Source organism: Acanthaster planci, linkage group LG21 (genome assembly GCF_054643075.1).
Source record: "Acanthaster planci isolate LZ-2023a linkage group LG21, COTS_SCS, whole genome shotgun sequence".
NCBI classification, from domain to species: Eukaryota; Metazoa; Echinodermata; class Asteroidea; order Valvatida; family Acanthasteridae; genus Acanthaster; species Acanthaster planci.
Genome location: NC_141797.1, coordinates 9,802,173 through 9,825,947, shown reverse-complemented (window position 1 = coordinate 9,825,947; position 23,775 = coordinate 9,802,173). Strand labels below are relative to the sequence as shown.

The 23,775-nt window shown below is 42.1% G+C and overlaps 3 protein-coding genes across 5 annotated transcripts; all 3 read right to left on the bottom strand.

Moving 5' to 3' along the window:
- Positions 1-607: 607 nt before the first annotated feature.
- LOC110981136 (uncharacterized) lies at positions 608-11,305 on the bottom strand. Of its 3 annotated transcripts, none has more exons than XM_022238427.2 (4): positions 10,651-11,305; positions 7,163-7,255; positions 6,519-6,582; positions 608-5,542 (listed from the first exon to the last, which is right to left on the bottom strand). In XM_022238427.2, exon 4 carries the CDS (start codon positions 5,534-5,536, stop codon positions 3,158-3,160), a length of 2,379 nt encoding a protein of 792 aa, XP_022094119.2. In that variant the 5' UTR covers positions 5,537-5,542; positions 6,519-6,582; positions 7,163-7,255; positions 10,651-11,305; the 3' UTR covers positions 608-3,157. The 3 variants fall into 3 exon arrangements, with proteins under 3 accessions (XP_022094119.2, XP_086987280.1, XP_086987281.1); XM_087131154.1 differs by lacking the exon at positions 10,651-11,305 and adding an exon at positions 10,413-10,637; XM_087131155.1 differs by lacking the exon at positions 10,651-11,305 and adding an exon at positions 9,926-10,399.
- A 111-nt stretch (positions 11,306-11,416) lies between these two features.
- On the bottom strand, positions 11,417-14,036 carry LOC110981138 (uncharacterized). Its single transcript, XM_022238430.2, has 4 exons — positions 13,868-14,036; positions 13,174-13,314; positions 12,531-12,684; positions 11,417-12,111 (listed from the first exon to the last, which is right to left on the bottom strand). The coding sequence occupies exons 1-4, from the start codon at positions 14,034-14,036 to the stop codon at positions 11,994-11,996; spliced, it is 582 nt and encodes a 193-aa protein (XP_022094122.1). The 3' UTR covers positions 11,417-11,993.
- Positions 14,037-14,106: 70 nt separating this feature from the next.
- On the bottom strand, positions 14,107-23,078 carry LOC110981137 (uncharacterized). Its single transcript, XM_022238429.2, has 7 exons — positions 22,869-23,078; positions 19,436-19,733; positions 18,524-18,614; positions 17,487-17,712; positions 17,156-17,191; positions 16,591-16,728; positions 14,107-15,687 (listed from the first exon to the last, which is right to left on the bottom strand). The coding sequence occupies exons 1-7, from the start codon at positions 22,912-22,914 to the stop codon at positions 15,467-15,469; spliced, it is 1,056 nt and encodes a 351-aa protein (XP_022094121.1). The 5' UTR covers positions 22,915-23,078; the 3' UTR covers positions 14,107-15,466.
- Positions 23,079-23,775: the final 697 nt, after the last annotated feature.

Here is a 23,775-nt window from a genome sequence, read left to right as displayed (position 1 = left end):
GAACGTCACAGTAATGTGCAATCGTCATAGAGCTGCATTTAACAACTAGAGCGCTGACTCGTACGAAGTTGCCTGCTGCGCGCATCCATGTTACAATGCACCAATCTTCATTGGAGGGCTGATCATTATCCCATCCTTTGAAAATCTCCATCAGTTTCTGTCAGCGTATTGAAGAATTTTTGGGGCTATGCATATGAATCACCTACATCCTTCGAAATCAGCCTTACATCTTAATCGACATACAACAAGTCCTTCCAACTTGTTTACTCGTGCAAGTTTATTAGGCAGAAATTTCCTGGATTTGGGAAGGGAGGGGAAGGCGCTGTTGTACTCTGTTGGTGACAAGAGAAAAAAAAGCCTGGCGGAGGATTACTCCCTCCCTAAACTCATCCTTACGATATATTCCTCCCAAGGGGAAACAAACACCGTGACAAATTTGTACTATACATTTGAGTTTTTGTCTCACGACAGTTCTTATTAAAGTCATGATTTTTTAAAAAATTTAACTATTTCTGACTGTAGACACATAGAATGGAAACACGATGAGGGGAATATCATTCTCACATTCATACACACATTTAAAGATACATCACACTGAAACTAAACATTTCTGGTTCCAAAATGAAAACAACTTTAATGCATTTATCCGAAACTGTATATGACAGTATGCGCAACAGTGAAAGGTGAACTACAGAGCTTTGGAGGTTGTTGAATTCCTGATATTTTCTTTTCAGGATGACGAAATCCTACAATTTTGATAATTTATCACAGGATGAGGACATCGTCGAAGTTGGATGACGACATCCCGAGATAAATTCTGTGACGTGGACATCACATTTGCTGGGTGTCGTCATCCCGTGATATTAATTAATTATCGCAGGATGTTGACAGCTTGCCTGTATTATGCCATCATCCCAAGAAAAAAAAAGTCAGGATCTCATCAAGTTGGATGGCACTTCCAGAGCTCTGTAGTTAACAGCGGCAGGTAATAATACAAGCAAATTTAAAAACAAAACTGTTCTCACCTCGGGCTCAGATATATTACATGTAACCAGATCTCTGATAAAGGCAAATTTCAAAACACTTTGACAGTATATACACCTTCTGTGGAATTTTCAAGACATCTACGGTAGCTCCAATGTAACAAAATTGCCAATAATTGAATTCCTGTTGAAGCAATATACAAACTTGCACGTGCGTTCTGGTATGTTTTGAAGCCTGTCTGCTCGTTAACGGGGGCCTTTACGGCTCTGAAATCCATTTACACCCTGACAGCTACCAGTACGTACATGGAGCTTTAGTACACATGTGACTGCATATGAATGGAAACTGTCTTGATAGTTTATGGAAAACGCATGACAACCTTCTTGTTCATAAACAAACGACCTGCGCCCCATGGTCCTGTACAAGAGCCTCCTGCAAGAATGAATCCCATACCACAGGTTAATTTTGAGAGAGAGAAAGAAAACTGCACGAGATTACAAAATGCTTAACCCTCCTTTAGTTTTACAGCACAAATATGCACAAGTGCCCAAGGTCACTCTCTTGCACGTTGGTGCAGTGCACAACACGACACAGCTGTGCTTCTTTGAGGTGTTTACCAAGTGACCCAAAGAGTGACTTCAGCATAGGAGGGTTAATAGTGAAAAGATGAACATGTACATATGTACATGTACCGCTGCGCAAAAGTCAAAAAGTCCTTGGCAAACCAAATTTGAGTGATTGCCAGTGCATGTTTCACAACACTGAATGCCGCCATGTTCTTGACCTGTTACAAGTAAGGCTGTCAATTGGAGCCATGTACACATAGGCTTGAATAAGTAAACTAACCTTACATACCTAGTGTGGACTTATGAACAAACGATGTCCACACTATGCAGGAAAGGAAGACGTTCTGCGGACTTGCGCATGTCCACAGGACGTTTCTCCTTACCTGAAAAAGAAGTTTAGAGGCATTGTGGGGTTGGGGTCATCCGTCGTAAAAGGAAGAGGAATAGTCAAGGAAACCTTGTACAAAAAACAGCTGAAAATCGTGTTCCCAGTTTGAGCACAACGAGTATTTTGACTGAGTTTCCTTAACTGCACGAAAAGAAAGGAATGTCCACACTAGGTATGTAAGGTAAGTGTGGGTGGACAGGTAGGTGTGAAATAAGATTTTGAAGAATGCACAAAAGGTTGCTTCTGATTTTGCCGTCTTTAAGATTCTATACATGTACATCTATTTACAAAAACAGCACATCCGAATTTTCCAGTAATTTTCCAGATAAAAATACAAGGTGAACTAAACTAAACTAAACATACAGTGAAATGCCAAACCGAGGAATAGACTGGGAGGCAATTGTGATGCAATCAGACAAAATTAGTCCTTTTTTAACCCTGGTCTGTTCGTCTCTCAAACATCTGGAATGAGTACAAATGTCAACTTCATGGCTGTGAAAACTGCATGTTGGTACCACTTTTGGTTCAAATGTTATGGACTTTTGATTTCCACTGGTACATTTATGAGACCTTCCAAACTAAAATGTAGTTTTACTTGATCCATCACGATTGATCTTAGAACCAAGAAAATGAGTCCGATGTTTGTTTCTTTATGCTATTTTGGTTTCAATTAGCATTAGGATGAGCAAACTGGGCTAAGTTTGGGCATCCTCATGGAGTTCGACATTGTTGAGGGTGAAAAATGTTGACGGTTCTTATCATACTGACTTCCACTGTACAAGAATTTTTATAAAAGCATTTAATTTAAACGTGGCTGTGGTGACGTACGTACACATATGACTCATTTTGTGAAGTTGGGTTACAAAATATACATTGTACTCTACAAATTCCATTTCTCACAGGCCAGCACTGCAATACAGGCGCATATTACGAAAGGTTTTAATACATGCACACAATGCCCCCTTGCCAACATGTTTAGCTTGAAACTGTGAATTGTAAATGGAACGAGCAGTGCCAGTCAGTGCATGTATATATGTAAGGATCTACCATTACGCTTCGCAACGAACAATGTACATGGCATTACTTGTTTCAAAGCCTATTCTTGATGACAATTTACAAAATGTAAAACACAAAGCATTAAAAATGAGTGATTTCGCATACACAAGCAAAGAAAATTGACTTGGCTGCTTAATTTAATTTCAACATGGTGGTCTCACTTTTACGTGAAAATGATTTTCAGGACTTCAAACGGTTTTTCGTTTGGGTGGTGCTTTTTGTCGTGGCTTCGTAGCGTGCTCTTCGCCCCAAAGACTTTGCCACATTTCAGGCAAGAGAATGCCCTGTCATCTGTGTGAATTCTGGCGTGCTCTCTGAGGGACGTGCCCCTGGTGAATGCCTTGCCGCAGGTTTTGCAGGAGTACGGCTTCAGCCCTGCGTGGCTCTTTTCATGCCGTTTGCAAGCCGTGCGAGAAGAGAAGGCGCGCTCGCAGATATCACATTTGAAAGGTTTCTCGCGGGTGTGCACTCGCTCGTGTATGACCAGCGATCTCTTTTCGGCGAAAACGTTGCCGCAGATTTTGCAAGCGAACATCAGAGGATTGGTATGCACTCTTTCATGAACTGTGAGCGTTCGCTGCCTGGTATAGCCCCTGTTGCATATTTTACACACGTAAGGCCGTTCTAGACTATCATAGCCTTTGGCAGGCTTTCTGTTGTAATAGTTTCTAGTGCGGGCTTCAGGGGACGTATCGACTGGCTGGATGTTCAAGGTCTTGATCAACTTAGGGACCTTGGGTCTCTCACCAGGATGGTACTTATTCAGATGACTTCGCAGGCTACTCCGCGCTGCAAAGCTCTTTGAGCAAGTTTCGCAGGAGAAGGCCTTTTCGTCAGTGTGAACGCGCTCGTGGTCATGCAGCGATGTTTTCCTTGTGAAGGCCTTATTGCAAACAGAGCAGACGTAGGGTTTCAGGCCAGTATGACTGCGCTCGTGCCTGAGTAAGGGATTCTTCGAAGTGAAAGCTTTGTTGCATAAGCTGCAAACGAAGGGCTTCTCGTTCGTGTGAGACCTGACGTGGATGATCAGGCCGCGCTTTTCGGAGAACCCCTTGTTACAAATTGAACACAAAAACGGGTTGGTGTGGACGCGCTCGTGACAGTTAAGCGAGCTTTTCTTAGCAAACGCTTTGTGGCAGTAACTGCAAAAATACGGCCTCTCCCCAATGTGCGTTTTCCTGTGATCAATGAGATACCGGTTTCGCTTGAACGTCTTGTTGCAAAGATTACATTGGTAGGGTCTCTCAGATGAGTGGCATATCATGTGCACTTTCAGATTGGCTTTGCTCCCAAATTTCTTCTGACAAACCTCGCACATCCACTGTGCATCTTCTGTGAGCCGGTATCGCTTTGCCTTTTTGTGTTTTTTGTGCTTTTTGGGCTTATCTCTATCTTTTGCCTTATCCTTTTTCTGCTTGTGTTTCTTATGCTTTATGATCGCATCAACCATCGTCTGATCAATCAGCTGGGGCTGCTCTTGAATTTGTTGTGAATTCATGAAATCGGCAAGCCCCGTCAGTATCTCAACGGCTAGTGGAATTTCTTGGGAGTCCTGCTGTATGTTCATGGTACCGTCGGGTGCGGTGATAATATGAACATACTGTGGGTGGCTGCCGTCATTTGGATCATAAGATTGAGACACCTGCTGTATGGTCATAGTGGAGTCTGCCCCGGACAAGATCTCTACGTTCATTGGATTCCCACTCACATCCTGGCCCATCCCTTGACCTTCTTGGGTTATGACCACTGGCTGGTCAGTGCAGTGGTAACCTTCGACATTGAGTTCGACTCCACCCACATGTAGGTTATTGTCCATTTCATGCGGCTCATGCTGGACACTGATCGCGGAATCTATGCCAGCTTCAGCTAGGGACACTTCTACGATATTGGGATCTATATGATGCATAACCTGCTGTGCATCCATCTGGGATGCTTCGGAATAATGACTGACACCCAAAGGTACCTCTACAGTGCTTATGACTACGTTAGAGGAATCTATGTTAACCTGGTCACTTGGGTCCATCTGATGAGATACCTGTTGGGTCAGAATCGCTTGGCTTTGTGTTTGGAGGCTTCCAACTGTGTGGTCTTCACCTGTAAGCTTGACCACATGTTCCTGGACTATGTATGCTTCAACTGCATGTTCATTGCTTGGGAGAGCTTCAACCGACTCATTCTGCAGAGGGAGGCCTTCCACCGCCTGATCTTCAGTGGAGAGACCCTCAACAGATTGGCTCTCAGCAGGAAGGCCATCACCTGATGCATCCTGAGTGGGTAGACCCTCAGCGGTCTGATCTCCTGTGTAGTCATTAACTGCCTGATACTGAGCTGTCAGAGGGGGCAAGTCATCCTCTGACGGTAGTGGAAGACCCTCGACTCCTGCTTCCTGGCCCGAAACGCTGTCTTCTGGATTCTCCTCACCAGCTAAGGTTTCCACGGCAACAGACAAGTCAATGCGATTTTCATCTGTGGCTTCAGTTTCTGTGGAACTGCCCTCCAACACCTGTGACTTAGAGGCAGGCTCATTTTCTTGTTCTTCCATCTTCACCTGTAAAAAATAACAATAAAACCTGCATGGGTGGTGCACATACAGATGTTTCTGGTTCGTAAACAATTATCAGACAGGTCTTCACTTTCCAAAAACATGACTCATTCTATAAATTCGGGATCCAAAAGTGTGACAATTTTGTGTCCCTGTTAAACCTGACCTGTGCAATTTGACATGGAAATATCACCAGAATTGATTTCAAACTATTTTTATTTGTTTGGCAGGTATATTGCATTATTTTATCACTCTTGGAAATTAAAAAATGCGTTGTGAACTTACCACATCATATGTCGCATGTGACAGGGACATGAAAAAACTTGGACCCCTAATTTATACAATGAGCCATATCGATAATGTTAACTTTTTCTTGCAGGATTTTCTCAGTAATGAGCTCATAAACCTTATTTTGCTTCATATAAGGTTCTCCAAAGCAATTGAAGCATACAGCAAACTGACATGAGTGAGTCTTTTTAATTTTTCCGGCTTTGAAGAGGGGCTGGTCCATAATCCTGTCTCCCTGCATACTGCTGTTTTGCAAAGGAAGAACTGCAGGTATGTTGGCCAGCTGGGGATATGTTAACCTGTACCGATTTTATGTGTGAATTTTAAAGAGGTGTGCAAAAACATTATGGATGGCTTCAAGAGGTGTTATTAAAAATAGTCTCTCAAGGTGGCACACGAAGCCAGTGCTGGATTCGAGCCCATCACAAGTCCTCTCACAAGCCCCTTCATAAGTCCAGTCAGAAGTCCCTTCACAAGGCCAGTCATGAGTAACAGGGCGAACAATGGCAAAAGAATACTTTTGTCATAGCTCATTTGAACAGGGTGTGAATTGTCTTTAAGACAAAAAGACTTGTGATGGACTTACAGGGACTCGAATACAACACTGCATCAGGCATTCTATTTTCCTGAGGCAAAGCTGAGAGAAAATAGAACGTCAAATACTCCAGAAACAATGCAGAAATCAGCAGCTTACCAGAATGAAATGCAGTCCAGTAGCAGAGAATTTCCAGCTCAGCACTTAAAGCAAATGGGCATACCTAGAAAAGAATATCACTAAAGAGTCAAAAAGTCCGAGTCTCGACAAGACTGTTGCTCCTGGGCTCAGCACAAAAGTATATTTACACACTCAGTGGGAGCAAAGTAGGCCACTTTAAGCCCTTAACTCTGTGGACATTTTGGCTGGGATGCAAACTTTATCCTTCAAAATCCTGCAAAATTTGGACAATCTTCCAAATCTTTCAAAATCTCCCAATTACTTCTTGAAAGTGTCCCTTGGAAGGAACTGCCTCTATCCTTCAAAATTCTCCGGCAATTCCCACCACCTGCATCCTTGTGTGTTTAAACTGAACCCGGACAATAGAGTTACTTGAACAATCCAATGATGAATAATTTTATCATATCTTTCCATTTGATTACATGCAGAAAACCCCACTCTAAAAATAAAGCTTTGTGTTTAAATTAAGGTGAAAAGCAATATGCACTGTGGAGATGTTTTCATTTTCCGGTGATGATATCAAGACGGACTACTTGTTTCATTATTATTGCTGATGAACAAGAAACCTAAACTGGAAAAAAGGAAAAACTTGACTGATGGGGGGATGCTGAAACATAACCTACCACAGACAAGAGGTTGCACTGATGCCTAGAACGGTCAGTGGCTTGCTCAAAGGTGTCAGGCTTGTAGAGCCAATCAGCATTGGGGAAAACATCCTGCAGCATTCAGAAAGGAGAAACATGGACAGATACGTATTGGTGTGTACTTCTCACTTGATGGTTATCGCAAAGATGGGAGAACAATTTCAAATGGGGCGAGGCCATTTGTGAGCTGATCAGGCATCACCCATTAATAGACCAATCCACAAGCTCCATCCATCCCTGATTCCCTCCCCCTGCTCGAGAAGTGGCAGACCAGCCACCGGCCCCCACAGCTTCAAGTGATGAGCCATACAAGAGGCCAGCCCAAGCCTAACACTATCAAGTGGCACACCTAGGGTGAACGTCCCACTGGGAGGGGGCCACCTGATGATGCATGTATTTTTCCATAGGTGCTCTGGAAACCAAGGAAATGCAGGTTGTGCATAACGAGTTCTCATTCATTTCATTGGGATCTCAAACTAGAGGTACAGCCCCCAGGGCAGATCGGGGGGGGGGCACTATGCCCCGCCCCCCCTCCAAACAAAAAACTGATAAGGATTTGATTTAATCAATCAGAGTGAATATATGAAGTGTCTTAACGAGTATGTTTTCTATGGACAGAGTCATTTTGTGGAGGATATTGTTTCTGAGCAGCTGCTTTATTGTGATTGGTGCGATCAGTTAATTAACGCAAAAGTGCAGCGGGGCACTGCTTACTTGTTTTGGCCCCCCCCCCAAAAAAAAATCTGGGTCTGGATCAAGCCTTGTATACATGTAGCCCCACACCAGATATCTGCTGGGTGTGTGCAACCCTTGCCCCATTTATGCCACCAATCGCAGATCCAGAACCAATTTTTATTGAAGGGGGCACAACAATTATTTGAAATTTAGAAGTTTTTGTTATCTTTTTTTGGTTATGAGGGGTCAGGCAACATTTAAGGGCTTAAGTTTTGCACACCTATGGAAGGGCAATCAACCAGCCAAAAAAATCACCTTTCATTATTTTTATAGAAATCTTTTTTTTTTCCCAACTCATTTAGGGGTGAAGGGTAGTGCATGGTCCCGAATGGCCATCTCCCGAGTCTGCCCTTTAAATGCCACTGATACCAAACCCTCAGCACTTGTTAAATTATTAAGAACTCTGCAGTCTTTGCTTCTCCCTACCCCCTTCCCCCAAAAGGGAATGGAATATTACACACTTTGCTGTGCCCCTTAGGTGAGTAGAAATTTGACATGAAATTGGACATGAAATTTGACAAAGGTTGGGGACTGTTTCTGGGTTTCAGCTTATGCAACCAGAAATTCACAAAATCTGTCTTCAGCCTTTACGGAATAACAGTTGAACCTTGTTAAAGAGGTCTTTCGGGCTTAATTACCTCGTTATAACAGGAACCTTGTATTATATTTGTAAGATCAAAGGATTGGGACCTGAAAATATCCTTGTTATAAGCAAAATCTTGTATTGACAATGCTCCTATTAACGAGGTTCGACTGTATATGCAAGAAAACCATAATGCCCAGCCAGTGGCAACATGCGACATGCTCAATATCCCGGGAATGCTCCTCTTTCCAAGAAATTTCCTTATATCACCCCACAGCTTCCAAAAATTTTAAAGTCTGACATATCACTGAAGCCCAAATGGTTTGACTCTGCTATACAAGGAAGCCAGTAGGTGGTGATATAGGTATATTTGTTGAGTCTTTGGAATTTTTGAAAATCGTTGTCACTTAACTGTATGTAATGTCGTGGAGCACTAGTGTGACCCATCCTGTCCAAATGCGAAAAAGAAGAAAGCTAACGCTCCACTCAGCAGAGCTAGTGAGGACTGATTTTGTCCCACTTCTCCTGGGTTGGGACACTCTCTCCGTTGGATAAGGTTTGACTGTGCAAGGTTATTTTGTATCCCGCCTGTAGCATGCCATGGGCTATACTAATTACCGTGAATTTAGGTGTATAATTACTATGAAAATAGCTTCTGACACATACAAGAGCTTGAATTAAAAATGTGTATTTTTTGCCAGTGTTCGGAAGCTGAGGACGGTTCAAAAAATGAAACAGAAGGAATGTTCTGGCTGTAATGTCATTGTTGTGCCCCCGGGACTTGGAAATTTCTTAGTGTGTTAAAATGTTGTATAAAATTTGGCGTGTTTTCCTGTCAAGTCATAAAACTGGAGATTTGATACTCTACGCATGCATGGCAGGACTGCAGTTGTGCACAACATTCTAGTAATGTAATGAAGATGACGTCCAACCTGGGCTATCATGACCCATGCACTTGTTTTCATAGTTCGTGTAGTCTGAACAACTGCGTGTAAGACTCTATGAATCGCCTCTTGTAACATTTAGATCGTTATGTTGGACATGACACTAGGCTTTCTGACTAGTGCCAACCCTGTTTAAATCTTAGAGGCCTACTTGCTCGGACAGACTAAAGTTTATGGTCTAAGGTGCTAGTTCGATGTGGTAATTTTTCAGAACTCCGTCCCGGATCCCAAACTAAAACCTGGAAAGCACACCCATAATTATGAAGAAATGATATTATACATCGTCAGTTTATACAAAAGAAGCTCACCAGCCTAGGGTTACAAAACAGCCACGATATTGTGAGCATAGGACATTGTGCACATGCTTACTTGACAAATTAACCCTTTTGTGAGTAAAATTTGAATAAAATCTGAGTTCTTTAAATTCACGTAAACATACCAATTTGAAATCTCCACAGTGAAGACACTGTTGCAACATACCTAATATAGGCTACCTCGTGATTTGGGGCAGGCTTGCTTTGTTTATCCAGTCCAAAATTCGAAAAAGAGAAATAGGCTACTACAAACGCTCCAATCACCATCACAACTCAGCTACATGTACACTGTATTACTATGGGAATGTCTGGCAAAACAGGGACATTTTTTCACTTCAAAAAACTCTCCCTTTCCTTTCAGAACTGGGATCATTCTCTCTGCCTCTGGTAGGTGACTGAATTTGTCTTCAAATAAAGGGACTTGTCGGAGTTGGACAATGACTTTTGATGTTAGGGATCCGTCTATACTCTCTGGACTCGTCTAGATGTTCATACGATGTGCCTAACGTTAGGCCTACTCCTACTAGGCCTCCAGGCTTTGCAAATCAGACCGAATAATAGGCCTAGGTAGGATGCGAAATACGGAAGCTTCTGCTTTGAGTTCGTCATTCCAAAATGTCCACCAACGAGCATTGGCCTAACAGGACACGTACACAAACAATCAAATGGCGTTCCTCTATACGCTCTAAATTCGACGCCATTATGGGCGCGGCGAAAACCTTCAAGCATTTCCCTCATTTTGTGGCCAATTTCTGCACCCCCTGTGCCTAATCCACCTGCTATCCCCACCCCCGTGAACCAGAGGAAAACTTCGTTGGTTACACGGGGTGAAAAATCTTGTAAGACTGGCAGTCTGCAATCAAAATATATGGAACAAAACCGTACGCTTACCGCTCAAACTGGTCCCAGGAATGGAAGAGGCTGCACTAAAGTATGGCAGGCGAACGCCACGCATGCGCACACCACTGGTATCCTGCGTCACCGTTATAATTCAATGACGTCATATGCTGCTCGGAAACCAGCGCATGAGATTTTTGCTGGTACCCTTTATTCAGCAATGGGTACGTTCGAGAATGATTACTTGTGACCAGTGGCCAATTTTCCTGGTAATCCGCTGTACATAGCATTGGTAAGTTACCAGGGATAATCTACCAGTTCATAAACCAAAAATTGCAGTTGGCGTTCGAACTTCCGAATGATGGCAAGTGTGAGGGCGCAATCGCAAGTCAAGTAGGCCAGTCAGACTAGCTCTAGGCCACTGGGCCGAAGGGTATCCTTTATTTTAATAATTTCCGGTTAATTCAATTTTAATAACTTCAAGTTGGCAATGTTGCAGGAAGTTTCCCCGACGGCCGTGCCAAAACATCGAAGAATGAAGGCTTCAATTAAAATGCCAATAAGAGAACAGAAAAGCTACGTACCTAACTTCATTGGTATCGCAATAATATTGAAAAGTGGGGAAAGTATAAAATATCTAAAGTAAGTTCACAAATACCATTGTAGACAACGTATATTATGTAACGCTGTACCATCGTTTTCACTAGGCTTCAAAAATGAGGCAGAAAAATAAACTTCGGCCTGACCCCCCCCCCCACCCCGGAAAAATTCCTAGACCCCCCGGACCGACTGGTATCAGCTTCAAAATTATCGAACGGAAAGCATTTGCCTCACTTTCTATTTCTTTAGTTTCTCCAGTGCCACATTTCTTTCAGACATTTATTTTCCGAGGCACATTTAACTAAGTTGACCTCGGGCGAGATCTAACTCCAAAATTCGAGACTGCCAAAAAAGCTGTGAAACGATCGAGGCAAATACAAACTGCAAACATTCTGTTTTTAAAAGCAATTCCAATTATTTTTTTTCTATTGTCATAAGTCAGTTTGGTAGTTTCAGAACTTCATTGTATTTAAAAATGGAAGGCCTATATAACTTAAAAAAACTGAAAAATGCATTTATTATCTTGCAATAAATACTGTAAATACAAAGAAAAGACATGATAACGCTCTTGAGGGCTGCAACAATTTTTCGGAAATTTTACTTTTAGTGCAGACTTGGAATTCATTTTTGCAGATGGATTTCATAAACCAATAACAGTTAACATCTGTGGACAGATTGACTACTATTAAAGTACTGAACTCTTGTCAAGAAGCACAAAATGAAACATGTCCCTCAATACTTGCTTCGTTTATTACCCGATATAGTTTTCTCAATATGCATGAACGTATGTTTGCTTCTTATTCGCCTTCTCCATCACCGGAGGGTTTCTGAGTTTGCTGCGACTGAGTGTTGTAGTTGTAAATTTGAACGTATATTTTGTACCCGTCGTCAGTTTTCTTCCAGATGATAACGCCCCTGTTGAAAAAAATTAAAAATAGTTTTAAAAATCAGCCGTGTCTCAAAGAGCATTGTGTCCTTAAAATCGGTTTCGGTTTTGAACAATTTCATTTAAGAAACATTTTTATTAATATCTGGTGATTTCTGTCAGGATAAATGAACCATTTTTATTTATATTTTTATCAGTATAATTTCAATAAAATGAATTACAAAATGTAATGTCTTCTTTTCCACTGCTACCCTTATCGGGCACCAGACGAAGATTGAAGGTAGGCCTATAAATTTGATGTAAGATTTTGACATTGAAAGACATTTTTGAATCGAACTCAATGTTAACAAAAGTTATCTTCGGACTTGACCAAAGTATGCCTCTATCAAATTTGCACGGTGTAAGTTTTACATATAGTGGGAAAGCTTTCAATGTTGTATTTACTTACTTGCCATCTAACACCAAGGTGTCTTCTTTGAGATATATCTTCTCCCGTGTGCGTTCAAAGACGAAGTTAGCTTTGGGGTCCATGACACCTGTCTCATCAGAGCGCCATTTTAATTTCCGCTCATCCTTGACCCAGCCCAAAAACGGTTCGACATCTAGAAAAATATTGACACAATTAATGAGCCAATCCGGTATTAACAAAAAATTATAAAGGGCATTCGGAAACAAAACGTGCGCGTGAGTCAGCATGACTGCGCTGATAGGACAGACTGGCCTCAGTATGCAGTTGGAATCCACCGTTAGCAGGAACACCCCATCATCGGTTGAAAAGAGCCATATTGGTCAGGAGTGTTCATTTAGCTGGTAGCAACGTTAGCATCGAGCGTGAATTTTGTTTGTGAACCAGTGAAGTGCATTTCCCACCGAAGGAGTCTCTTTTGCTAAGAATGTTGCGCCCTCTCCTATTTTCGATAAAATCTAATACTTTCTAGTAAAATGTTTGAAACTTCTGAGCTTTAGAACACGCACGATCATGGAAACATAGCACAATTATGATAATACATGCCAAAATGGAGAGGCTGCTGTCTTATTCCGAAATTTTTAGACAGACCAAGAGAGAGGTGAATGAATCTGAAAACGCTTACTTTTTTTCCCAATCACAGTCGCCTGTCCGTCAGGCATGAAGCGCACATCATCATGGTAGTACTTCAAGACGCATGCTGCATCGTTTGCTTTGATGCACTCTTGAATTGCATGATTCACCTGCGATATCTTTGAGGCTACTTCTGAGTGAAAACAGTGACAAAATCGAGTTGAACTTAAAGTCTATATTCGTTTTTCTGTGGTCTTTAACCTGACTTCTGGTTTCTGGTATTTTTGGAACAACAATCATGACGTTAGTTTGTCGACGTTTGTTTCAATTACAAGTCAAAAAAAGGGGTGAACCCTCGCGAATTCCTATTGATGAAGTTAGTACTGAAAAATAAAAAAGTAATGAAGTATGTCCACTTTTCTGGTTATCATGCAACTGATAACATTGCTTTTGAAATGGCAGACAAAAATCTGTCGACAACAGACAACAATAGGCCTATAATTTTTAAAAATAATATTGAAGAACATAACCCGATATTCCAGCTAGGCCATTTCTGGGGTTAAAGGTTTTGTATCGAAAAAAACCCGACATTCTACTGTGAAGTTCATTAAACAGTAAATAAGTTGTCCCTCAAAATATTTTATTTGAACTAAGGAAGAACAAAGCGCAATCGGTTTATGCCTTATCATCCAAGCAATGCAATGAAAGCTAGAATGCTAGAAATGCTAGAATTACTATATACAAACCGTCGTTAGTAACTGCACTTATCTTCTCCGAGTTAGCTCCTTGTTCACAGGCAGAGGCAAATCCAGCCAAGGCCAGCAGAAAAAGATGGAGAACATTGGTAAGAGACATGTTGTTTTGGAAGAGATTCATCAAGACCGTTGGGGTAGATGAAGAGATGGCGTATGGCATTCAGCGACAACCAGCACACGCTCGTTATGATGGAAATTTAAGCACTAAAATCGATCGCATTATCAATTAATTCTTAAGTATAAATACCTATGCTTTTATTTTACTACCATCTGTAATGGATGAACCTGGAATTGGCATTTTATGATTATTACAGCTGTGCAGTCAAACCGCTACAGGTAAATTGCATCCGTCTTTATGGAATTGAGATGATAAAATGTTACAATTATAATTATATAATATATTGCATATAATAATATTGTAATTATTATATATAATTTCAGTATTAAGTACACCAGTGTTGCTTGGGCGCCATGCTTTGGGGATCAGGTTCTTGTTTACACCTAATTGACCACGTATCGTTGAGCCTCACCGTCACTGTATGTCCAGGAAGTGGTGACTATCAGAGTGACTAATATTAATTGGTTTTAAAAACGCACGCGCTTTGAAAGCATCGTGTCCTTTGCATCTCGACATTATATTCAAATATGGAATTCGGGCTTATCAACGGAAAATCACGAGATTAATGCCAAAATAATAATAATAGTGAACGTCATAATCTCTGAAGAACCTCATTTGTCTGCATCGCAAAGTCCCTCCGCGAGGTGAAGTAGATCCCAATGCTTTCATGCACAGTCTACTATTACTGCGGAATATTCATGAATTGTTGTGAAAATCATTTTCTTCACAATTAATTTTTATTAGCGATTAGAGTGGGCAAGAGCACGCTGCCATGTGTAATTCATAATATTGACGGAATTATGAGCAAAACGCGAATTTCAAGATTAAATAAAAATAACCTTGTACTTTGTTGTCGGTCGTATCACGATCTGCTCAGACACAGTTTGCAGCTTGCAGGACTTTAGGTGAGGTTTATTAAAACACATATTATTATTCACATGCTGAAACTATATATGCCTTGGCTTAGCTAATATTCGTAAATTTTACTTATAATTAGAACTGTTCTGTTTTATTGTGATGTCACACTTCTATTATGTACAGTTGAATTCAAGCATTAATTCTATTAACTGATTACATACGATCGATGAGAAAATTACAAGTACGTGTACGCAATCTTTGTACTAAAGCCCCAGATTTGTAATGGGCGTTGTTGGTTTGAGTCGCTTCTACACAATAAGCAATGACAAGCAGCAGGATCCGAATCGCTTTTTTCGATCATGCTTTGATTATTAGTGATGAGTTCGGTATTCCAACAGCGCACGCCTATTCGTGAATTGCTAAGCGCGAGCGACAGTCTGTCCAATCAGTGCAGCCGTGCTGACTCAAGCATCTGCCTCGTTCCCGAAAGGCCTTGGCTTTTTAAAATACCGAACTAGCTCATTATGATAAATATGGCATAATTGCCTAAATTAGCCGGAATATTTCACTTCGCAATTTAAGCCCGTGTGCAGTTAATGACAGACTCGTAGGATTTACAGGTTTCCGTAGGATATGTTCTTCATCAGTCGCCGCTTCCGGACGACGTACACCGCTACACCCACGATGATGGCGACAGCGACCAAAACTCCGATGACGATGCCGGCAATCATACCGGCGTTGCTGGGGCTGGCCTTGCTGGGAGGAGGGTGCACCGACCCCCCTGGTGTTGATTTTGGGTGGCCTGTCGTTGGCACTGTCTCCGGACAAGTTTCGACTGTATTCACAATTCAACAAGGAATTAAGGTGTCATTTGGAGGGAAACTAAGACCCGCGAACAGTAACTGGGAAGCGCAGGAAGTGAAGCGGCGAAACTTCGATCCCAACTCTGATTTCTGAACAGGAAAACATTGATGCAGAAGTGAATTGAGATTGTTTTGAATAAATCTTGTAGTTCCGCACCCTACATCTTTGAACTCAACTCAAACTGCGGACGGTGAATTCCAAAATATGAGGAAAAGAAGCTTTAAAGTTAGTCTGAATTCTATGCATGCAGAGATTTTGTTTTTGAATTTTTTGCCCCATTTGTTATTTTAATTTTTTTGGGGGGGGGGTTCTTTGATTGAAATATATTCCTGTCTCTTCCCAAGGAAAGCTTACGAAAAGCCTGTCCAGTTTCTACAAAACTGTAAAATTACACACTATTTCCACAGTATCTAGTCTTCGTAAAGAAACTACGAAGGTTTACCGCCTGCATTACAAAATCTAGGTATTAAAGAAAAATAACCAAACTAACAACAAGTACCAATCCAAAATCATCTGACAAACAAAAAAATGTGAATGAAACTTTTAATCTGCAATGTGTAAAAAGATTAATATTTATATTTATGTCACAACATATCACTTCCTGTGGGTCAATCACTGTCATCTACACTGCTGTGTCTTTGGTCTGGAATTCCATACGATGCATAAAACCTGACTCTGAAGACAACTACTTTACAAGTCTCAGTTCCAGCTAAACTTCCAAAATGACAAAGACCAGGCCATATATCTGGAAACATTTAAGGAAAATGTAGTAAGGTGAGAATGCACTTCCTTATATCCGTCTAGAGAGCGGCATGATGTCACAGTTATATGTCGAATTCCCAGGGTAGGTCTCGTTTTTAACTTTTCACTTTACCTTCACCGAAGTGGCCTTTATCTTTTGATTTCTGTGCAAACGGTTGGATCAGAATGTCATACAGCATCACGGTGAAATGACCTTTTTTGGAATAACACGCCACGGAATCGCACTTAAAGCTCTTGCCGATTGTTCCAACTAAAAAAGGAAGACATAAACATCGAATGCGGTAAAAGACTGATTCCGAAGACCTGGCAAATTACCGTAAAGGTAAGTAACAAAAGGATATACAATTTCAAGAAACTGGTGGTGAACTAACGTTCCGTTTCGTTTTAATACCGACGTCAGTTGCTACATGTGTGGATGAATCAATCACAATTTTATGGTAATTTACCCTCAGCCGTCCAACAATTTACAACTTATAAAAGGAATGAAGGAAAGACAATGGCTTCCTTGCGTTATATTATTTGTAATTTTTTTTTTAATCTGTGTACGGTACCGATGGAATGTGGCAGCAAATTTAAGATACCTTCACGGCAACTTATTACGGCGCAAAAGCAATCTCTATATACCAAAACCATATCATATCTTTTTTTTCGTATTTATATTTATTTTCACTACATACCATACGAAGGTGGGTAATGACCTTCCTTAAGTTCATCTAAGACGAAAGATAAAAGATAAAGAAATTGTGTCACCTCCACTGTTAATATGGGATTTTTTATTTCAGTGACAAAAGGCATGGTGATCTGTGACAGAGAATACGGGCGATTCACAATAGCGCGCCTCCAAGAGTTTGCAACGCGTTGGCCAATCACGATGCGCAAAATCTGTGGACCCTTTCTCGCATTGTGATTGGCCAATGCGTTGCAATCTCTTGGAGGCACATTATTGTGAATTGCCCGTATTACATGATGAAATTTTAAAATTGAGTGTTGGGTAACGGGAATACCTACTGTACTTTACAGCGTTCGACTGAAAACAGGGTTCGATGTACCGCACTGAGATTCCTTGCCGGTTGTAATACGTCGACGCACCGGACTCGTTAAAAAACAGCACCAGTTGGGCGCAGGAAAAATCCTTGTTTGGATAATAGAGCGTGAAGTTGCGTACTTTCTCGTCAGCCTCGCAAAACCCTTCGAAGAATGTGGTATTCATGATTGGAATGTCTGCTTCGAGAAGCTGTGCGGAATGGGATGTGAAAATAACGGTATTCGATATCATGGTTCTGATTCGGTTAAATATGTTGGAAGTATATCGTTTTTATATACACTAAAATAATACCGCTTGTGATGTAAATAATACACAAAAAGGCGGGGTGACGGACTCATGCACAAATCAGCCATCTTGAATCAAATGGTAGGTGGGTCCCCAGTGTGCGAAAGAATATCATGGTAGGGTGGCAATTTATGCATTGCTGTCCCTTTGATTCGATGTGTAGCCCTTCCATGGTGGCTAAAAACGCATGTCACCTTCAAGCATTGTCCAAATTGAAAATACTACTCGAAGTGAGGTATGAGACTGTACCCTTAATCATGGCAAAATGGTCAGGCTCTTCTCCATTGGCATCTCCGTCCATAGGCATGCAGAGCCTCGATCTGACAGCTTGTAAAATTGCGTCAGTATCGCGTCAACGTAGCTTTTCAAATATTGTCCAATCGCATTGTATCATTAAGAGCTACGCAGCACGCGCAAAATTACCAAGCAACCTACGCGGGAAGCTTTGCAGGCGTGGCATACATAGTGTGGACCACTGCACAAAAGAATCCCACATGATGCAGGGTGCGTTAGTGTGAACCTGCTTGTGTAAAGATCGAAATCGAGGCTCTGCACGGCAAAAGCGGCAGCGGAAGAGCGAATTGCCGGCCGTCGTCTTGACCAGTGTGCCTGTCTTTTCCGTTTCATTTTCCACACTCAATAAATAGAAGTTTTTACTGCTAGACTGTATAAACAACCCCACACGAGTTGCTTTGGTAAACAATGACAAACGTACCCCTTGGTTTTTGGTCTCGTATTTGACCTTCATCGTGGCATTGAAATTCAGAAGCATGCAGGGCTCACCAGCAGAGTTATTGACTGAATATCTACACGGATCAAAGCAAAATTATTCACAAAAACCATACATCCAAGGTAGTAATAGGTACGTACTTCAGAGTAATCCGTGCGTACAAATTAACTTTGTTTTATGTCCTAAGTACACTTCCATTAGAATCTCCTGCTCGTATACAGAGAAAATTGACAGTAGAATGTGCTATCCCAAAACAGCAACTTCTGTAATTCCAATTGACAATCTGCCCTGAGCTGAAGTGCACCCCCGTCGGCGAAAAGAAAGACAGGTGGTCACACAAGCGGGTTCTTGCACGCCTTCTACGGTACGACCATACATGCCGGAGTAAATTAGTTACGCGTACTCAGCGTGCTCCGCGTCAAACGCGCATATACATGCGCGCCTCATCATGGTGAGCTTATGAAGTGAGTACCAAACAAACACGCCCTCTTTTGTTCCTCTCGGAACAGACAGTTGTTAACTGTGATCCGACTGGAAAACTTTGTACCAGTCTGTCTTTTTGTCGCCGTTGAGGGTGCACTTCAACTCAGGGCGGATTGTGTAATTAGACAACCAGAATTAGAAGCCATTACTGTGCACAACGCTCATCGACAGTTAGTACGCGCGTGTTACATGCCTCTTCGGCCAATTGGGTGTCGTGATTTGCCAAATGCACGCGCGCGTCAAGCTCAAGAATGTGCATTATGAGTGAGGTGCCACCGCAGACACAGCATCTAATCAGATTAGTTTATAGTCCACCGTCTTTATAAGATTCTTTTGCTGGAAAAGGCATTCCATTAATATAAATATGAAATTTTCAAGGAATCTAACTTCCAAAAACGGCTTTGTGATAATTACCTTGGGGTGGGCTCCGGAGTGGGGGTGGGCTCTGCAGTGGGGGTGGTAGGGCCCTTAGTTGAGCCGGTGGTATGGTTGGTTGGAGAGGTACCCGTTATGACGACGTCCGTGACCATGCCTTGCGAAGGAGGGGGAGTCGTTTTGGGGGCACGGGTGGCCGTGGTTCTGACAGTGGCACCGGTGGTAGCGGCCGACGCGGCATTGGTCGTGTGGGCGTCAGAGGTCAAGCTCAAAGTGTGTGACGGAGCGTCAGTTACCTTTGGAGCCTCCGTTGTTCCGGCAGCATGGGACACGGCTCCTAATGGATATTGAAGACACCATTAAGGGTGTGTTCGCGCGGTTACTCCTGTTAACACGAGTAGGATACGTGCGCATTGCACTCAGGTACAGGAATATACCCCCCTCTAGCGAGAGTATACTCTCGCTGACCTTCGGGTCGTACTCCAGCCGTTCGAGCGCTGAGGAGTATACTCGTGTTAACGCAAGTAGCTCGCTCAAACGCACCCCAAAAGATCGTACAGGTTAATTGGCACTTACCTGTTTTGTGTATTGGCATGGTATAATTGTTGCACAATAATATTTGAAGTTTTTTTTATAGGTTACACGCAATGGCACCTTCATCGGCGCCTGTCATAAGTTGTATTGCGCTAACGAGCGAACCAACCCCGTAGTGCGAGACCACCAATGTGGGGCGCTCTTCATAGTTAAGCTACCAACACTTGGGGCGTCTGCCATACGCCCCCACGGGATCCACCGGTGTAAACGGTATCTGCTAAGTGGGTCGTTTCCTTCCGGGATAACGGAATCTGCAGGTCCCAGGCGAGGACCCAAACCGGGCAAGGGGCGGACTGACTTGTGATTATCTGGCTCAATATCCAATAATGACAGCGGCATTTGTAAAAGCGCTTGCTCCTCGTTGTGGCCATTCTGTCGGAGTCATATACACATTGCGTTTACAGGAAAGACTAAAAATTACACCCCTGGTGCGGCTGTGATGCGTAGAATATGTGGTTCAAACACCCTTTCTATACAGTCTCCTCTGTATGTTCGGTCCCTCGCGTATTTACCCCTAGATCGCGCCAAATGCGGAACCAGACCCTGAGACGTACGTACGCGTTCGAAAGGAAAAGCAGCACACAGGACGAGTGGGCACGTTGCGACAATGTATTTTATCAGGTGCGTTCTGATCTTCCGGAAATCCGAGCAGGCGGGGAAAATGAGACCGTTACACCAGGGGACAGATTTACCGTCTACCCAGTGGCAGAGAGACTCCGCAGTACTACGTGAAATGGAAATGAGCCGATGTCGGACACAAGGCTAGGGGTACAATTTATAGCGCGCCAAGCTGTTTGGCCGGACAATGATGTTTACGGGCCGGTTTTTATGTGCCAATGAAGCGTGACGGCTTTGAATCAAAAACTCGATCAATGTCAGTGAACTTCATCGCAAAAACCTGCCCTTCCAGACGAGCGAGTGGAGTTGAATTTACATTATACAAACATGGCATTTTCAAGAACATACATACTGCACAGTGAACTCTGTGTGAAGGCCGATTAGGTTTTTCTTTACATTGCAGACTGGGACAGCCTTTGAATCAGTTCGTACATTGTCAGTCGTTTACTTTGCCATAAACGCAGGTTGGGTTAGTGCCACACACAGAGAGAAGGGCAAACTATATCTAAACAGTTTGGGTCAATTGGCATTTTACACTCGGCCTTAACATGCATATAGTTGAGACAAGAGGCGCGGAAACGTCCTCAACTGAGTGGGGAAAAGAGATCGAGTCATTGCACGAATACTGGACGGTTTAATTACAACGTCACACAATACATGTACAGTGGTTTACTGCGCGCACATTGCACTGATCGTTAATGTGTTACCATTTAGACCGTTGGAAAACTGCACGATTTGGTATTTCTTGTTCACTTAGACGTCGTTCTGCTACAGAAATGAACTAGTGGGTGAGCTAGGCCGAATCCACTTTTCTGATATGCAGAATGGGCAACATTCAGTCATCACCTACAAAGGCTGGATATAGAGACTAGACGTCCGGAGGACATTGAATTAGGAATGACGTCCTTGTGACATCATTATTCATTTGCCTGGCTACTGCTGTCAGTTAAAAAACTTCTTGGATAAACGAATATTTCAATGAAATCTAAATAAAATATTTTCACTATAAGTGAAAGAAAAATAACTCAGAAAATGGGAAAATCCTGTGTTTGCAACGAATAACCTCTCAAAACAAACTTGGAAAGAAAATTCATAAAACTCCAAACTTCATAAAATGTACTTCAGGTTTTAAAATATATATGTCATGACGCTATCAGTAGACTTTCGTACTCTGACCGTTCGGATTACGTACTTAATCAGTGACAAATTACATTTCAGCCACCATAGGTACACACTATAAAATTATCATAATGCTTGCTTTATCGCTGTCAGAGTTTTGTGAGCTGTGCGAATATAGTGGCATTAGGCAATGGCAAAATGTTGTAGGTCATATGACGTGACGTCATTCTGTCGCGTTATCGACCTCCCTATACGTCTCTTGTTCAACAAGAAAAATAGAACGTATTTAGAAGCCAAAGTTGATACACATAAAATGTGGATCCGTAATATGCGCGGCCAAATAGTGCTGGATTTTCAGATGTCGGACCGTCAAAAGCTTTACGAAATTGACATTTCGAACCCCCCCCACTAGAAATCCCCACCCCCGAGTAGAACGCCCCAATTGTATCAACTGTCCCAATTAACCGTGCCCACGTACACCACAGTTGGGGCAGGCCCAGCTCTGTCGACACAGTTATAAACAATATTGGAAAGAAACACTGTGTGAGAAATAGGGCAAGGGCAGCATTGATCGAGTATCGTGATAATATGTTGAGATTCACACAAGAGGAAAGGAATAATTAAAGCTTTCTAGGACGGATTCCAAGAAGAAATGTTGGAGGAAGGAAGTAGCAAAATGAGTGGAATGCAGTACTGCCAGTCATAAACGAAGCAAACACAATTATAAACTCTTGACAAACTGAACACTTTAATTCAGTTGCACTCATTTTTATAAATTCAGTTCTGCTATAGGTGAGAAATGTTTAGCAAGTCCCAACTGTGTCGTGGATTCTACAGTTGGGACAGTGGCAACTTTGTGGCTTTTTGCGCCTACGTCTTACGTGTGCTGTCCTTTCATAAGTTAATCTTATGGCGCAAACGAACTAGATCTTGGCTTACAGGTTCGTACGCCGTCGTTCATCGCACCACAAGTGTGGCCCAGTCAGGGAGGCGAGTCTCTGGGCCACTCTCGTGGGTCTACTTCGTTCACAACACACACAAACAAACCCTCATCTGATCTGCTGGGCCATTATTCACTTTGCAAAAAAAAAAAATAAATAAATAAATCAAAAAATTGAAAAAATAGTAAGTTGTTACTCACCCAAGTAAGCTACAAGTAGCAAGACCAGTGAACGGAAAATGTCCATGATGAATCCTTAGCTACAACCAGTTATGAATTGTGTTCCTGTCGTGGTTAGCAAAGAAATCTCGTTTGCATTATCAGAGGGCAAATTCTGCCAAAGCAAAAGACCATGCGCTTGCGTAAATATACATGTATGGGGGAAGGTCATAGGTAACTGGCACACAACGTACGTATCTGGAGCTGTATGAACTACAACCAGCGATGTGTGTGCGCTCCGCGAGAGATAATCATGCATAGAGGTGCTCTAAGGTTATCACCCTTATATTTGTGTACCCGTTGGAACTTACGTCATTTTCTTTTAACGGGTCCTGGTATAGCAGCAAGGGTTTTTGTTCTCGTCGATATATGCCTTTTTCAGCAACGTATAACTCTCTCTTCTACTGAAGGAAACTATTTGAGCTCCCTTTTCTGTTATTAAATAAAATGAAAACGGTGCACTTTTTTAGCCATCCAAATTTGTACATGGACCAATTCTTGAAGCCCGGTTCATTGTTTATCTCCAATGTTAACTTTATTAGTGCATTGATTAAGTTTATGTAATTATTCGACTAATTATCACTTGTAAGCGCTGTGATTTAAAGGAGCGTTTTGAAGTGCTGATTAAGTTGTAATAGACTTGGCCGGGGGCGCCAGAGCGGAGCTCTTTCCAACCACTGCCACGGACTCAGAGAGTAGATTTAAACTTGTTTATTCTTTGGTCCTCTTTATCACTTGGTAAAACTGGAATACAAAGAAAATCAAGACCAAAAGTACAAATAAAACTGGGCCTTTGTACAGGTAAATTGACGAGGAATTATTTAGAATAAAGCATGGGAAGTTTCGGCTACACACAGAAACTAAGTATCTAATTCACAATGTCATACGT

Bases quoted from the DNA above. Each gene is read 5' to 3' on its own strand.
- LOC110981136 (XM_022238427.2), bottom strand. From the start codon at position 5,536: ATGGAAGAACAAGAAAATGAGCCTGCCTCTAAGTCACAGGTGTTGGAG.
- LOC110981138 (XM_022238430.2), bottom strand. From the start codon at position 14,036: ATGCCATACGCCATCTCTTCATCTACCCCAACGGTCTTGATGAATCTC. The intron at 13,315-13,867 runs GTTTGTATATAG...GTTTTCACTCAG, and splicing joins AAGTGCAGTTACTAACGACG to AAGTAGCCTCAAAGATATCG. The intron at 12,112-12,530 runs GTAAGTAAATAC...TTTTTTCAACAG, and splicing joins ACCTTGGTGTTAGATGGCAA to GGGCGTTATCATCTGGAAGA.
- LOC110981137 (XM_022238429.2), bottom strand. From the start codon at position 22,914: ATGGACATTTTCCGTTCACTGGTCTTGCTACTTGTAGCTTACTTGG. The intron at 17,713-18,523 runs GTACGTTTGTCA...CATTCCGCACAG, and splicing joins ACGAGACCAAAAACCAAGGG to CTTCTCGAAGCAGACATTCC. The intron at 17,192-17,486 runs GTAGGTATTCCC...CTTTCGTCTTAG, and splicing joins GTCGAACGCTGTAAAGTACA to ATGAACTTAAGGAAGGTCAT.